The sequence below is a fragment of the Nipponia nippon genome, unplaced genomic scaffold (assembly GCF_047370975.1).
Source record: "Nipponia nippon isolate SJK-2023a ecotype South Korea unplaced genomic scaffold, ASM4737097v1 scaffold_6, whole genome shotgun sequence".
Lineage (NCBI taxonomy): Eukaryota > Metazoa > Chordata > Aves > Pelecaniformes > Threskiornithidae > Nipponia > Nipponia nippon.
The window spans coordinates 13,551,080-13,565,379 of NW_028262380.1; the positions used below are offsets into that span (position 1 = coordinate 13,551,080).

General features: G+C 39.6%; 1 protein-coding gene across 2 annotated transcripts in view; it reads right to left on the bottom strand.

Moving 5' to 3' along the window:
- The window catches only part of MAN2B2 (mannosidase alpha class 2B member 2), a 35,583-nt gene that overhangs the window by 1,046 nt on the left and 20,237 nt on the right, over positions 1–14,300 (bottom strand). The window contains exons 9-21 of one of the 2 annotated variants that reach the window (XR_015699626.1): positions 14,088–14,274; positions 13,043–13,176; positions 10,633–10,889; positions 8,503–8,694; positions 7,331–7,583; positions 7,115–7,225; positions 6,817–7,009; positions 6,013–6,165; positions 5,523–5,635; positions 4,508–4,625; positions 3,521–3,607; positions 636–736; positions 342–483 (exon numbers count right to left, since the gene is read on the bottom strand). Coding sequence is in view for 1 of the 2 variants with exons in the window: in XM_087736213.1 (XP_087592339.1) it covers positions 3,513–3,607; positions 4,508–4,625; positions 5,523–5,635; positions 6,013–6,165; positions 6,817–7,009; positions 7,115–7,225; positions 7,331–7,583; positions 8,503–8,694; positions 10,633–10,889; positions 13,043–13,176; positions 14,088–14,274 (1,806 nt within the window). In the remaining variant the exon portion in view is untranslated. Of the gene's footprint in view, positions 1–341; positions 484–635; positions 737–3,493; positions 3,608–4,507; positions 4,626–5,522; positions 5,636–6,012; positions 6,166–6,816; positions 7,010–7,114; positions 7,226–7,330; positions 7,584–8,502; positions 8,695–10,632; positions 10,890–13,042; positions 13,177–14,087; positions 14,275–14,300 lie in introns of those variants that run through there. The other variant, XM_087736213.1, reaches the window with a different exon arrangement.

A 14,300-nucleotide genomic window follows, 5' to 3' on the forward strand; every position in this document is an offset into this window, starting at 1 on the left:
TCTGCAAAAATTTCCTTTCAAAAGAGCAGCTATGTAATTCTTACACAACAGAAAAACTGGTCAGGGTACTGACATCAATACATTCATCAGCAGGACTTTCTCAAGATAAATGCTAGCATGAAAGAGGAACTGTTTTCTTTAGCTTTAATTTAGGTTTGCACCTGGCTTAATGTAAAATAAAGGTTATGAATTAACTTTTCATAGAAAGCAAAAAACCTAACAAAAAAATTATTTTTCTTGTGAGTCCAAATAACTAATATGCACATGTCAGCAATGTGGATGTAACTCTCTCTATTTGAGACAGAACAGGGCAATGGGAAGGAAAGTGGAACATAACAAACCTGACCATGTGTCTGCCAAGCAGGGGCAAAACTTGTCATCTTCAGTGGCTGGAAGTAGTTTCCTTTCCATTTTGTAATCGAGGCTCATGTTTTTGCTACCCAAGCCATATCAGATGCTGAGCAACGCTAGAGCCAGCAGAGCCTAGAGCCGACAGAGAAAACATGAAAAAGTGGCCTTGGGCACTGGAAAAAGAGATGGTAAAACAGGGTTTACTGAGAGCCACTCTGTCCCTGGACACAAAGAGGACTCCACCGGCTCTCGAGAACATTCAAGCTTCTACTCCTCAAACTTACACAGAATGATGGGATGAATATAGTTTGGCTTTCCAGGCAAAATAAGCTGATCTCCCACAAGAGCCAGAACAGCAGCATCTTGGAGGGTCTGCAGCCAGGAGCTGTGGACAAAATAAGCTGTTACCAGAAGATTCTGCATTTCGAACTTCTTACATCAGTTTAACTCTGACTGCTTGTCACGTCCTCTCCTTCCCCAAGTGCTCTGCTGTCTCCTCCTAGCTCTTCCACTCAATAACTGCTACTTCCTTAACTCCAACCAAAATTAAAAACAAAGCTTATTTACCATAGCACAAATATACCGCACGCACGTGTGACATCTTCCTCTGCTTGTAACATTACAACCACCCTTTTTTCTTTTGTGTATCCCATCTGATGTATGGTTTGAAGTAGTATTTAAGTACAGAGCGGCCTGATTTCTATCAGGTCTTGACGTGGCACCGCAGTATTTCTCCTCACTATCTCGATACATGTGAGGAAAGAAGGATGATGATTACTAAATGGGTCCCTCTACAGAGATTTGAATGCCTGCAGGCTTCCATTTGTTTGGGCTGAGAATGCTTTTTACAGACCACAGTCTTGGATGCCTCCGCTGCAATACAAGATTTGACTCTGGCAAATTATTCCCTGATGGCCAATTGCACTGAAATAACTCCAGATAAAATATTCCGTGTTTTTTTTTTTTTTTCTTTTAAATCAGAAAGTCTCCACAAATTGAAGTAGAAAAATCCCCAACAGATAAATCAGCTGGTAATGAGGTATTCCTGTTTATAGTACCCTGCATACTGAAGGCTTCTGTAGGATTTGTTCTAACACAGCCTACTAGAAACATCAACCCGACATCTGGGAGAGCAGCACCCAGAGCTCTAAGATCCTTTGCATGGTCAATCCCAGCCAAGCAGCAATTGCCCACTGAAAATACAGTTCAATTTTTATAATGTACCAGTATGACTTGCTGTTACCAGTACGTGTATTAGTGAATACCACTTCAGTCACAAAAATATGAATTGGAACCGTACACCACTGTGTAACCTACACAATATACCCATTATAGGACATGGCATAACCAAGTAGGGAATGAGAAAAGATGTACAAGCAAGGAACATGACTTAGCTGAACAAATTTCATTTCCCAAATACATACACAAAAAAAAAAAAAAAAAAAAAAAAGAAAAATAGCTGCCATCATGCTTTACTGCATCATAGTTCCAGTGCTATATACTTCCCCTTTGGGCTTAATGTTGCAGGAAAACGGCTGTCACTGCAGCAGGGTAGGTTAGATTGGCATATCACTAAATATTTATAGCCACATACAAAAAATAACCAATAGAAAATATGAAACAACCTTTCTTCATCCAGTAACTGAAAGTGGGAGTTTCTGCAGTGATTTTAATGAGATGCAACCAGTTAGTATACACAGGCTGTCTACACAGAAAAACCGACCACCAGTACAGCTCTTCCAGCATAACTACTTCACAACAGCTATTCTGCGAGAGTCTCTTTCACTCCGTTTCCTTTGTTCTTGAACAGCTCCTCTGCATGGAGGAAATTATTGCTGAGCAGCTGAAGTAAAATCAGAACAATTACCACAGCAAAATGTCATTTTTACATGATTCTAGATCCGGAATCATTAACTGAGTGAAAAGGCACCTATTTTCCTCTTTTAAATCTATGTATTTCCTCTTTCAGTGTGACGTTTCAGTGGTCAGAAATACAGTTTTGTACAGTGTTGCACCAAGCAGAATTCATCATTACCACTGCAGTGAAGTGACTGACGTGATTCTCATCTCAGCTATGTGCATTTTCATGGCGAGTAAGTAAAATAAGTAGAGATGCCCAATGGGATGTGAACAGAATCAGATTCTACAGCTCCACATTGATTAGAGCTAACAAAAATAGAAAATGCAACTTTTCTTCTAAACATAAATACATGCCAGCAATTAGGTAAGCTAGCTGCTGTCCAAGTTTCCTTCTGCTGCTGCTCAATCAGGTCTGCTTAGACTTTGCACATAACTGCCAGTTTAACCCTAAACACAGTCCTCCATAATTAACTTCAACCAGATGCTAATGAAACATTTCCTGCTACCACTGTGCACATTTTTGGAGCCTGAGAAGTATGTAAGTTCACAGTGTCGTAAGAATGGTGTTCCTGCTTCAGGTTACGTGATGAGTTAGTTACTGGCCATGTGGCAATACACCTTCTGTCGACAGGCTAGCTCCAGTTTACCCAGAACACAAGACTGAATATTCAGGACTGGCATACTGTGAAGCAAAGCCAATCAGTTCTGAACCTTAAGAGACACAGTTTAAATTACCTTAGTGCAAAGCAATACAAACAGTACATTCAATTTCAGTTTGCAGCAAAGCAGAAACTTTGCAGTTGTTGCCCAAAAGACAAAGTAGCTGACACACGTGCCAGGCATTCCTCCTTGCATGTAGAAACAGAACGTCATTTGGCAAATCACTATTCTGCAATTTGGAAGTCATCTCCTCTAACAATAAAAACCCTACGAGAAGACTCCACTAATTAGAAAGACAATTCAAGACTGTAGGACTAATATTTAGTGCTCAACAGTGAAGCATCATAGAAGCAGTCACTTTAAAACCACTCACAGCAAGCACGAAAATGTTGAATATGCTTGCACTGCAACACCAAGGTCATTTTTGAATTGAACACGTTTCAGAAAAAAAAAAATTAGTTGTAAATAATTAACCAACAATAATACCCACAACTCGGGCCAACAGTTTAATTCAATTGAGAGTTTATTCCAGAATGGCTATTTCTTTCATTAACAGCAGTAGAATGTTCTTCAAGATCATCACTCATATCTTGAAAGAAAAATTGGAAACTATTACATATCCTGAAATACAATGTCAAACTTTATTGACCTTGAAAGTATACAAAGAAAGTCCTTATTTCCTTTGGGTGAACAGTTACTATACAGTTTTCTGAGGTCTCTGTGCTGTTGGAGAATCCTGTAAAACACAAAAACGTTGGCAATTTATTAAAGAAGCAGCTTTACTCAAATGTACATATTCTTCTATCTCAACAGTTTTAACTCATCCCTTCCTTAAAAAGCTGGTGTTTGAGCAGATTCTCCTCCTTAAAGCTGTAAGCAGTATGGAGCTCAAGATGCACCCATTCATAATATTAAAATATACAACGATTCATCTACTTTTCACACACTGACTCACACAGAAAATGTGAAATGACTCCCCAGTCATGCACCTTTTCTTTACATGAGTAAACAGCAAGCAAGTTCCTAGCTGCAGGTCAAGTAGAGCTCTATACTCTCACCTAGCCCAGCCCAAAACCTCTGCAAGCTTTTTACGAGGCACATATATGGATATAAGTGACAGTAACGACAACATACCAGCAACTGACTGGAATGGGAAATGAAATGAGGTCACCCACAGCATTTGACTTGAGCGTCAGCCCTAACTTGAATCTAACACAGTCCTTTAAGCTGATTACAGTTGGGACTTTTAACTGCAGCTGTCTCTTTTTCTGTTTCTTTTTCTTTTTCGGCTTAAGCTTAGATTAACACAACTCATCAGCATCTAACAAAATCAGTGTTACAAGTGTGAATTTATAAAATGGCCACTTCTATCTGGACAAAGATAACTCCAGAAAGATTTCAAGCTTTTTAACACTCCTAGGGAAACCAAGCCATCAGAGAAATACAGCAGTGTTAGTACTTGCAGAGAATCTTTGCTAAATGCTACTACTTGCAGGTTGTGCCAGATACCAGGTCTGTCATATAGAACAACAATACATTTTTGATCTTGCAAATATTTTTACATTTTTAATTACACTATTCATCAAGCTTCAACAGTCAACAACAATAGGGACACCAACCACCTTATTCCACCTACCTCTGCCTGGATATTGTGCAGTCTTCCATTTCCACCGCTTCAAAGTGTCTACATCCCAGGTGCCTGTGAGTGATCGCTCTTCCACTGCCATCACTGATCCTAATCCTTTTAGCAAAGACTGTGAGTAAAGAAAACACAAGGAATCAAACCACAGTTTACTGAAAATAGCATCACACTCCCTCGTCTAGTATACAGTTAGACCAGAGTAGAACTTTCATCTGTAGCATTGATCTGTTAAGCAGAGCAGTAGAGACTTTAAAAATCTGCTGGGTCATGCAACACAAGGGCAACTACAGATTCACCAGGCTTCAAACTAAGAACCTGAGGTGCTGAGAGCTTCCTCTGTGTTGCAGCAAAGTTCAGAGCCTACTAATCTCTCCATTCAAGAGCTGAAACTCACACTGCACTTTTTTTTAAACAACACAGAGAATGCTACACCTTGTTCCCCGTGTTTGTATCATCACAATTAAAATTTCATATTTTAAAATAATAAACCCCTGCGATGTATTAAAAAATAATCTACTATATGAAAGATCAAATAAACAAGAAACTGGAAATACACAGTACATGATGGAAGTGACGAAAGTTTCAACAGCTCGCAGAAATAAACTATAGAGGAAAAAAAATAGGTTTCCTTTAATCCTGTTCACATTTCACTAACTATAGGTACAACTTGCAATACTAAAGAACCAGCAAAACAGAGTCCCACTATCCACACTGGTTAAGGTACGGCAGGAAGCGTTATACAACCGAGAGCTCAACAGAACCAGCCCTACCGATATTTATGCAGATCTTCATTCTGTGCCTATGGCAACTTCATCTGAAGTAACAGCTTCTGTATTTCAAAGCTGAGTAAAAAATAAGACTTGGGTCCCTCTGAGGTTAAAGTTATACTAGTATTCTTGTATCCATCTTTTGTGGATTATCTAGCACATGGGATGTTTAGTTCCAGAACCAGTTCTCTCTGGAACAAAAACACCTCAAGTGGTATTCTCTCTCAAAGGATTAGATTTACCTTCAGATTCACCATCACAGGTTGAGACAGCACAGGATCCTCTCCAACTTCATACAAGTGCCTAATTCTTAGCAGGACACGACTGAAATCTGCATCACCTTGCTTCTCTTTACCTTTAAGAGAAAACAAAATGCAAACATTTTCTTACTTTAAAAATAAAACCAACTTTTAAACTTTTGTTTGTTTGTTTGTTTTACACTCTCATAATTTGAACTTAATTCCCATTTTTTAAAATTAGCAAGAGGACTAACATCAAGAAATACCCAGCTCCCACTGTTGACAGGAATGACACTAACAGGCACGATGAACTCATGCAGGAGAAATATTTTACTATTTGAGTAGAGAAATAATACAGTACAACTAACTTTCTTGATAGAGGGATTTAACACTTTGCATAAATAAAAGTACTAGCCACAGAAGACAGAAAAGAAAGCCAGTTTCTTCAAGTGTAACATCCAGCCACCCTGGAAGGCGGTTTGAAGGCACCTACCCATGCGGATGCTGCGGACCTGCTCTGTGTGATTAGAGCTGTACCTCCACCCTGGAATGCTCAGAGCCTGGAGATGAAGATTCAGTGGGACAGTTACAGGTGAACCGTGGACTGAATTCTGCTGAAGTTGTCCAGGTAGCTTTGGTTTATCTCCTCCATGCAAAGTGAAACAAAGCAAACGTCAAACATCCATCACACACACAAGCCTGGCTAGGGTACTGTGGAAGGATAAAGAGATTTTTGCTTTTTCTGCCAAGGCAGATGCAAAGCAGATGCTACGCTTTCTTCTCCAAGGCCTTCTGAGATAAAAATCATGCTGCTTCCTGCTTTGTAACTGCTGGAGAAGTGTATTAGAGCTTTCCGTAAAGCAAATTTCACTGCAGCATGAAGTTGCTGTTCCACTACCTGGCTTCAGTTTTAGTTAGTAAGTCAAATATTTTTAAAAGACTGACTCAAAAATGGTCATTAAGGACTCAGCATCCAGGAAGGTGATATACGGTGCACTAGCTACTTTGCACTAATTCCCTGTGTGGCCATTTTGTTCTCATTAGATGCCTTAAAACTTATTCTCCTCTGAAAGAGATAATTACATAACATGAGAATTCATACACTTGGACAACATCCATGTGTGAAATTAATGCAAAGTAATTAGGAGGCTCTCAATCTGCCTCCTAACTCACTGTATACTAACTTTGCCACACGAGAGGCTTGAAGTCTGCATTTACAAACCTAACAGCATAAGCCAGAGCAACATAAATAAGCCATTCAGATGCTAAAGATAGCGCAGGAGATGGAATGACTTACCTGATAATGCTCCAAACATTACTACTGGCCTGTGTTCTAACACCAGTCCGCCTGTCCGATACAAAATATTGGCGACAGCCTTGGTTCCCAAAATAAGCCAAATCACAGGGCGAACCACTGAAGAGTCATTCAAAGTGAGGTTGTAATTCAGGTCCCAGTGAAGGTTGTTCCATAGTCTCCTGTGAAGCATCACCTGTATTGGGAAGGTAAATGTCACAACAGTAATCAGCCATCATGCTTTAGTTATATTACCAACAGCCATGAAATTATGCTTTCCTAGAAAAAAAAAATATGTTACCTCCACTTGTCCATTTCCTTGACTTGAGACACCATGAGCTCTTTCTGCAAGCAGCATCAGCCTTGTGGTGTCATCTTCAATGTAGGCAGTCTGGACCATAGGATAATAGTTCTGAAAACACAGAGTAAATCATGCAGTTATAATATTATCTTAGGTAACAGTAATGGAGAATGAAGATAAGACATAGTTGACTTTGGATTACACCTTTGTGCCTACCCGAGCCACTGTGTTATTCATGTATGCCTTGAATGGTCTCTTCTGAATCTGATATCCATTGCTGTCAGTGTAGAGTAGCTGCCTAGTGTTCAGATTTGTGCTTGTTCTTAGAACTGCTTCACGATTTAATTCCAAAGGCCCAACTCTGTATTCTTGCTCTATCCTATGGCAAAGCAACTTCCCATCGTAGCCTTCGGGTACCGTGTACATCCTGGTATACACTGCATATATGTAATCCTGAGAAGTAATGTTACTATAAAAATGAGAGGAAAGATATGCAGAGTTTATAAAACGGAGCACTTGACTGGTTATGTCAAGACTTGCAAGTCATTCGTGATGTCATCCTACACAGACAGCTTTCTTGCCTGTTTTCTATATATTTCATGTACATGTACAATTATTTTTAATTTCAATTTAATTTTCAAATGTACAGATATTCAAGTATCACAGTAAGTGATATCCTACAATTTTCGTCAGTGTTGCAAGTGTAAAGAGGGCCCTTCATTTGATTAGAGAGGCTCTGTTTTTCTCAAAACTGACAACAAATTTTAAAATAATTATGACTCCCTAAGCAACACATTTAAGTGGTAGAGAATACATGTATTTTCTCCATCTGGGCAACATTAATTTTGATGCAAGATTTCCACTCTTTTCCAAAGATCCTTCTCAACTACAATCCTTGTACAATGCCAGGTAGAGCAAAAGGCTTCTATCAAATAACCAGATTTAAAAGAGGGTGAAGGGGTTATAGACTGACAATTTTAACACAGAAAAGTAGCTAGTTCATCGGGGGTCAGAGTGGCCTTGGGTAGGATTCCTTTCTCCTTTCTCTACTTCGCTTGTAAGAAAGATATTCACAGTTATAAAAAAGAACCCTTATGTCCAAATTCCACCCGTGTAAGAAGACGGTAGCTGCAATTTTTATTGACTTGTGTGTTGCCAACAGAAGCTGCACTACAAAATGAACCACAGAAGATAATTTTCACCTCCCCCCCCCCCCCCCCCCGCAGCAATATGTGCTATTTGTTTAGCAGGTGCATGCTAGTTCTTTTGTCTAAATCCTAAACAGTACACAGAGCTCACTGTTAATGAGTAACTATACAGAATTAATCTCATACATATCTACAGAGAATTAAACATTCCAGTGAAGTGAAGCTGTGATGGTGGTGTACCTGTAGAAATACTGCCGTATCTCTGTCATCAAGTTTCCAGAAACCACTTCCAATCCCACTGCTTTTGATACTGGAACAGCTGAAGCATTTGGGGCAAATAAGTAGTTATCTGAAATGGGTCCTTTCATCACATCTCCATTCACATGGTACTCAAGGAACTCCTGGGTCACCTGGACAGTCTGGTTAGTCTCCCTGTGAATCCACAGAAGAGGAAAAATTACACTAGTTACAAACACATTTTGTACATAATATATACAAAGTTGCACTGCAACAGGAATGAGGCTGGGAATGTAAGAAAAAAAACAACTGATTTTATAAGATTTAGGAAATGAGGACAGCAGAGAATTAAAGTGCTTCCTGTTAAGACATCTGTCAGTGTGTAAATAAACTGAGTTTCTATGTCATTTTATACTTTTGTAAAATATAAACATCTTAAGACAGAAACAACATCTACATTAACTCATTGTTTTGATGTGAGAGTTACTACAGGATCAAAACCTACCCATTGGACAAAAATGAGGTACATCGCATCATGTTAATGAATGATCAGGTTTATTTAGCTGACTTTGTAGCTAGGTAAATCAGCATGATGCAAGTTTCTATATTTAACACTGGTAATGAATACAATGGCAACAGGATAGCAAAACTTGCACTCACTCAGTACCTACTTTGTCTCCTCCTTTCTCCCCTGAAGCTGACAGTTCAGCTGTTCGTGACTCCGTATCAGTGTCTTTGGAAAGTCATATGAGGGCAATTTGAGATGCTATTGCCCTACTTGCTCTGCCCCTCTTTTGGAGCCTTGCTGGCAAAACAGGAACAATCACTTCATCTGGCATATAAACTGCCAACCATTTTAGCTAGCGTTAATACAGCGACCTACAAATTGTAATGACTGAGGAGCAAAACATATCCAAGTCTTTTCTACTACTCCTGTTATGGGGCATTTCCAGTGCAGGGGCAGGACCTAGAAGTTCTAACTGTTGCAGCTAAACTTTATAAGGCTTCACAGCTGAAGATCGCAATTTTTTTCAACCTTTTCTCCCATTCTGACCCAACACCTCGCTCTTTCCCATTACTCCAAAACAAACTTGCTGAAACTCAAACATTCTGGGCTTGCCTGAAGGCTTGTGAAGAAAGTGAATATCCCATTTCTCCTACATGCTGAATTCCAGCTCTTGCTGCCTGCCAGAACAGGATGGAGAAAAATGGTATTTGAATTTAGATTTTTTTCTTCCTCATTATATTCTTTATTATGTTCCTCATGGAATCTGGAAACAGTTAGGATCCAGAGGCACTTTGAGACAGTACTTACTCCAGGGCTCTTAGTTAAGGCCCATCTATACTTTTAAAGCTGATTTTAACTATACTGGACAACAAGTTCTTGCTCTAGGAGGCAGAATTACGAACAAAAACACAAAGGTGAAAGAGGTCTAGCAGTCACTAGGCCGCTGTCAAAGGGGTCAAATCTTCCATCAGTACATAGCTGACAATCTGAATCCTGAGCAGGCAAAAAGCAGCACAGCTCCACTGAAGCTGACGGAATTGGGCCAATCCGCATCAGCTGAGAAAGACAATCTGCAAACGCTAAATCTCACCTTGATCTTGATTGCTTTTCCATTTCATCTGCCTGATTAAATGGAATTCCCTAGTTAAATGTTTCCTTTCAAAAAGTTTTGTAGTTTTCTACCAGAGTGATACAGGACTTGCAAAACACTACTGATTAGTAAGAGAAAGCTCTTGCTTTATCACTGAGGGTTCATTGTGTAGCCAGTGTACGTGCTTACTTATTTTTAATACAAACACACATTCATAACCCCTTTAGTGGTAAAGTACAACGAGATTCTGCTGATCTACTAGTTAATACTGTGATGCATCATCTTAGACGGATTGCATGGTTAGACAGGGCAACAACATTACAGAAGTAGTATGGAATCACACCTATGCTAGTGCTGTGTTTCCTGCAGAAAGGAGAACATGTGAACTGGAGATAAAAAAGAATTGTAAAGGGTGTAAAGAACGTTTTGGTAGTTAAGTCTCAGAATTAAGGCACATGATACAGTCCTTGGACTTACTTTTACAAAGGGTTTTACAGAATCTGAAACATTATTAAAAACAAGCAGGCAATCTCACCTCTCTGTAATGCTGTGCATTAGGTTTGTGTTTTGGTCAAACAAGACCTGGTAGCAGTTGTTAACCACAGGAAGTAACCATTGACTTTGTTGATCTGCACGAGTTATGTCTTTTCGCTTGTACTTGACTGATCTTCCAATAAATCCAGACTGCTTACCATTCAAGAGTTTAACATTGTATTTTCTGTAGCTCAGACCACTTATTGCAACTAGAATATACAGATCATAGGTAGAATGGGACTCCGCCGAGCTTTGAACCTGTACGTTAACATACACAACAACGCTCCATTACAAAAAATTAATTAGCGAGGCAACTATCTTTATGTGCTGTAAGCCCTAAATTACAAAAATTAACTACTACTTTAAAAATCAGTTTCTAAACATGCCATTCTTAAAATTTTCAATTATAATGTAGATCATGCTCCTTTTAATTAGTAGTTTGGTGAACTTGGATTAAGCTTAGCCTTTCTAGTGAAGGAAAGAGGGTCACTAAGCAAATCACAAAGTTAGATCTTATTTTAATGTGAACATGGAATTGTAGACCTTGATTTAAGATTGCATTGCAAAATGTCTATATGAGCAGAAATAATCACAAATTAAACTAATCAGTCGAATGACAGAAAAGAGACTGAAACATAAGGGGCATGACTAGTGCAAGCATGAGAAAACTTGTGGCAAGAGAAAGAAGCACCCAGACGCGCCCTCACCTTAAGCAAGGCACATGGAGAGGGAGGTAGAAGCACATGGCATACTTTTGAACAGTAAACAGAACACCGGTGTTACTTAATATCAAAATACCTTAAACAACAGTTCTTAATCATCTTTTGATTACATGCATCCTGCCCATTAATGTTATATAATTTAGCACTACTTTTGGTTTGGGGCAAGAAAATGGGACTAGAGAAACACTGTGGACATTACATGGACAGAGATTAGTTATGACTAACCAGAAATGAAAGCAAGTTGTCTGTACTTTCACACCTGTAGACTGGCATATGTCCAGTTACTCACACCGCAGACCTCATAACTTTAGTGGTATCAACTCCCTTTCTCTCCCTTCACTGTACAACTCACACATGCGGTGCAGAAGGCAGCAGAGCACTTGCCAAGCCTCAATTCCTCTCAGCCACATCCTCACATCAGGGTTCTGAGCTAAAGATTTCTTTCTCTCAAAAGGAAGGAGTGTGTGATATGAATGCACTTTTGAACAGTACATACTGGACGAAAAAGACCCCAAACCACCTTCTCATTACTGGTAAAGAGATTTCATTTAGCCTCAAGTGACTATCCATATGCATATATGGGTAACTTCTAGCAAAAGAGAGTACAGACCAACTCTAGAACAGAGAACTTTGCCTTTCTAAAATAAAGAATGACAGCTTGACTTTAGGGCATCCTAAATCCTGAAATAAATGCTTTAAATACGTCTATCTCCTCCTTGTATCTTACAAGTCTAAAGTAATTCTGACAGCAGGACTTCTGGGAGGTAGGTGGCTGAAAGGTAAGCATGACCATGTGCTAACCCAAGAGACTGGTAGCTTCTAGAAAAAGGCAGTATGGTCTTACACCATTGTTATGTATATATACAGGAAGAGGAGACAGCTGTTGCGTATCACTACCTGACTACAATGTGCCTTGATGCATGGTGATAGTCATAAGGCACAGATAGGAGAAACTCTGTCCAGCTGGCAGAACTGGCTGAGCTATCTGGCATCTCAGGGACAGAGGGGAGCATCTGGAATTGTGTCACACCTCTTCAGGCCTTAGGGGCAGGAGGCATTCCTACAGGTTTATCAAGCCATTGATGACACCGTACTCTCTACAGCAGATGCTCCTGAGAAAGGTTAGTGCTAGCTTTCACCTGAGGCCACTTTCTTCCCTCCCAGAGAACAGCTGGCCTTGTCTTGGAGCTTGGCTATGACAGAATGAGCTGTCATATGCCAGCTGACTGTCACCAGTTGCTTTTGGGCTCGTAACCAAGATCTACATTTCTTAAATCTCTTCTCCTGCCCAAGGCAATCTCTCAATCGTACAAACAGGACTGTCAATTGTAGGGCAGGGCTTCAACCAAAAGGGCTTTATTGGAAACAGTACTGTTTATAGAAAGAAAAGCAAGATAAGAAGTGCCAGGTCACACACAGCAGGCGTGCAAACGACACACCAAACACACTAGAAGAGCAGAAAGCCCTTTTGGACCTTAAAAAAAAAAATCTAGTTGAGAGAACAGGCAAGTAAAAAAGAAAAATCATGAAGGAGGACTAGGAAAATCCCAGTTTGAACTAATACTTGTTTTCACTGTAATCCTATATATTACCACACTTTGATTACCACACTTTGACAGGAGGTAGGATCAAGTCAGTGAAAACTGACAAGTGAAAGAAAAGCAACAGAAAGAAACACAGTTGAAGTACCTGTGCGGGTACAGAACGTCCCAGCTCATCATACACACTCATTGCCGGGTGGCTGACAGAAACCGTCACAAAGGTAGTGATGTTCCATGCCAGTGGATTATAGACAACAACATACTGGTCAACATCTGTAGCACCTTTGTGCACGCAAACAAACAAAGCTATCAGTCACTAAAACTATGTATTTTTAAAATGTGATATTAAAAGCATTTGAGAGATCTGTCTAGGTACAACCATCTTAAAAAAAAATTTAACATAAAACCCCCCAGTAAAACTTCATGGCTGGAAAAAGGAACACATTTTATAGTGCTTCATAAAAACCTCTTCTGCTTTGTTCTCCTATTCTTTACCCAATAAAAAGAGACTGTGTATTCAGAAAATGACACCCGAGTTGAATGTACTGAAAACAAGCAGCTTACCACAACTCACTGTCATACAGTATTAACTTTATCAGAGTTATACAGAAGATCAAATGAGAAGCCTAATCTAAAAACAACCCTGTAAAAAACCAAATCAGTCTGTTGCGCAGCCCACGGCACTACTTATATCTGACAGCTTAAAAAGTTTCCAAAGATAAAAGGGAACGTACAGTCTTTAGAATAGGCTCCTTAAAAACTGCCTTTAGATTTTTTACACAAGTTGGCAGTACACTATAGCAAGAACATTTCTTAACTGTGACTGTGCTTCTTGCCACGTAATCTTATATTGCTTAGTAAGGTTAGTTGAGTAATTACCCCAATCAGCACCTCTTCCTCCACTCCGTTATATAGTTGAGGTCTGAACCTGGGAGCCAGGTCTAATATATCCACTGGGGCAGGGCTCTGCCTAACATCAGTTTAAAGGTCCTGGTTTCAGATGCTTGAGATCTGAGAGCTCATAAATTCATCTGAGTTCGCCTCAGGTCTAACAGGTCTCATAAGGCAAACATGATTATCCAGCCGTGGTTCACAGAACTTAGGTGGTACATAGTATGTTGATTGTTTTGGAGGAAAACATGATAGCTTTCATGAGTTAGCCTGAAAAGTGGAAATGCCTTGTTAAAAAGTACCTGGTATTCCTGAGTCTTCACTGTAAAAAGAAGAATAGACCTCTCCGTTCTTCTTTGCATTGTTCATGTCAAAGATTATGGAAGCCATTAGCTTCTTTACGTTGAACATTCCGTACATCAAGTTGTTCATGTACATGTCCTTCACCTTGGGAGACTCTGTGCCTGTTATACCATCGTGGTGCTGGACCTTACATTTAAAAGTGGTTTGAAAGG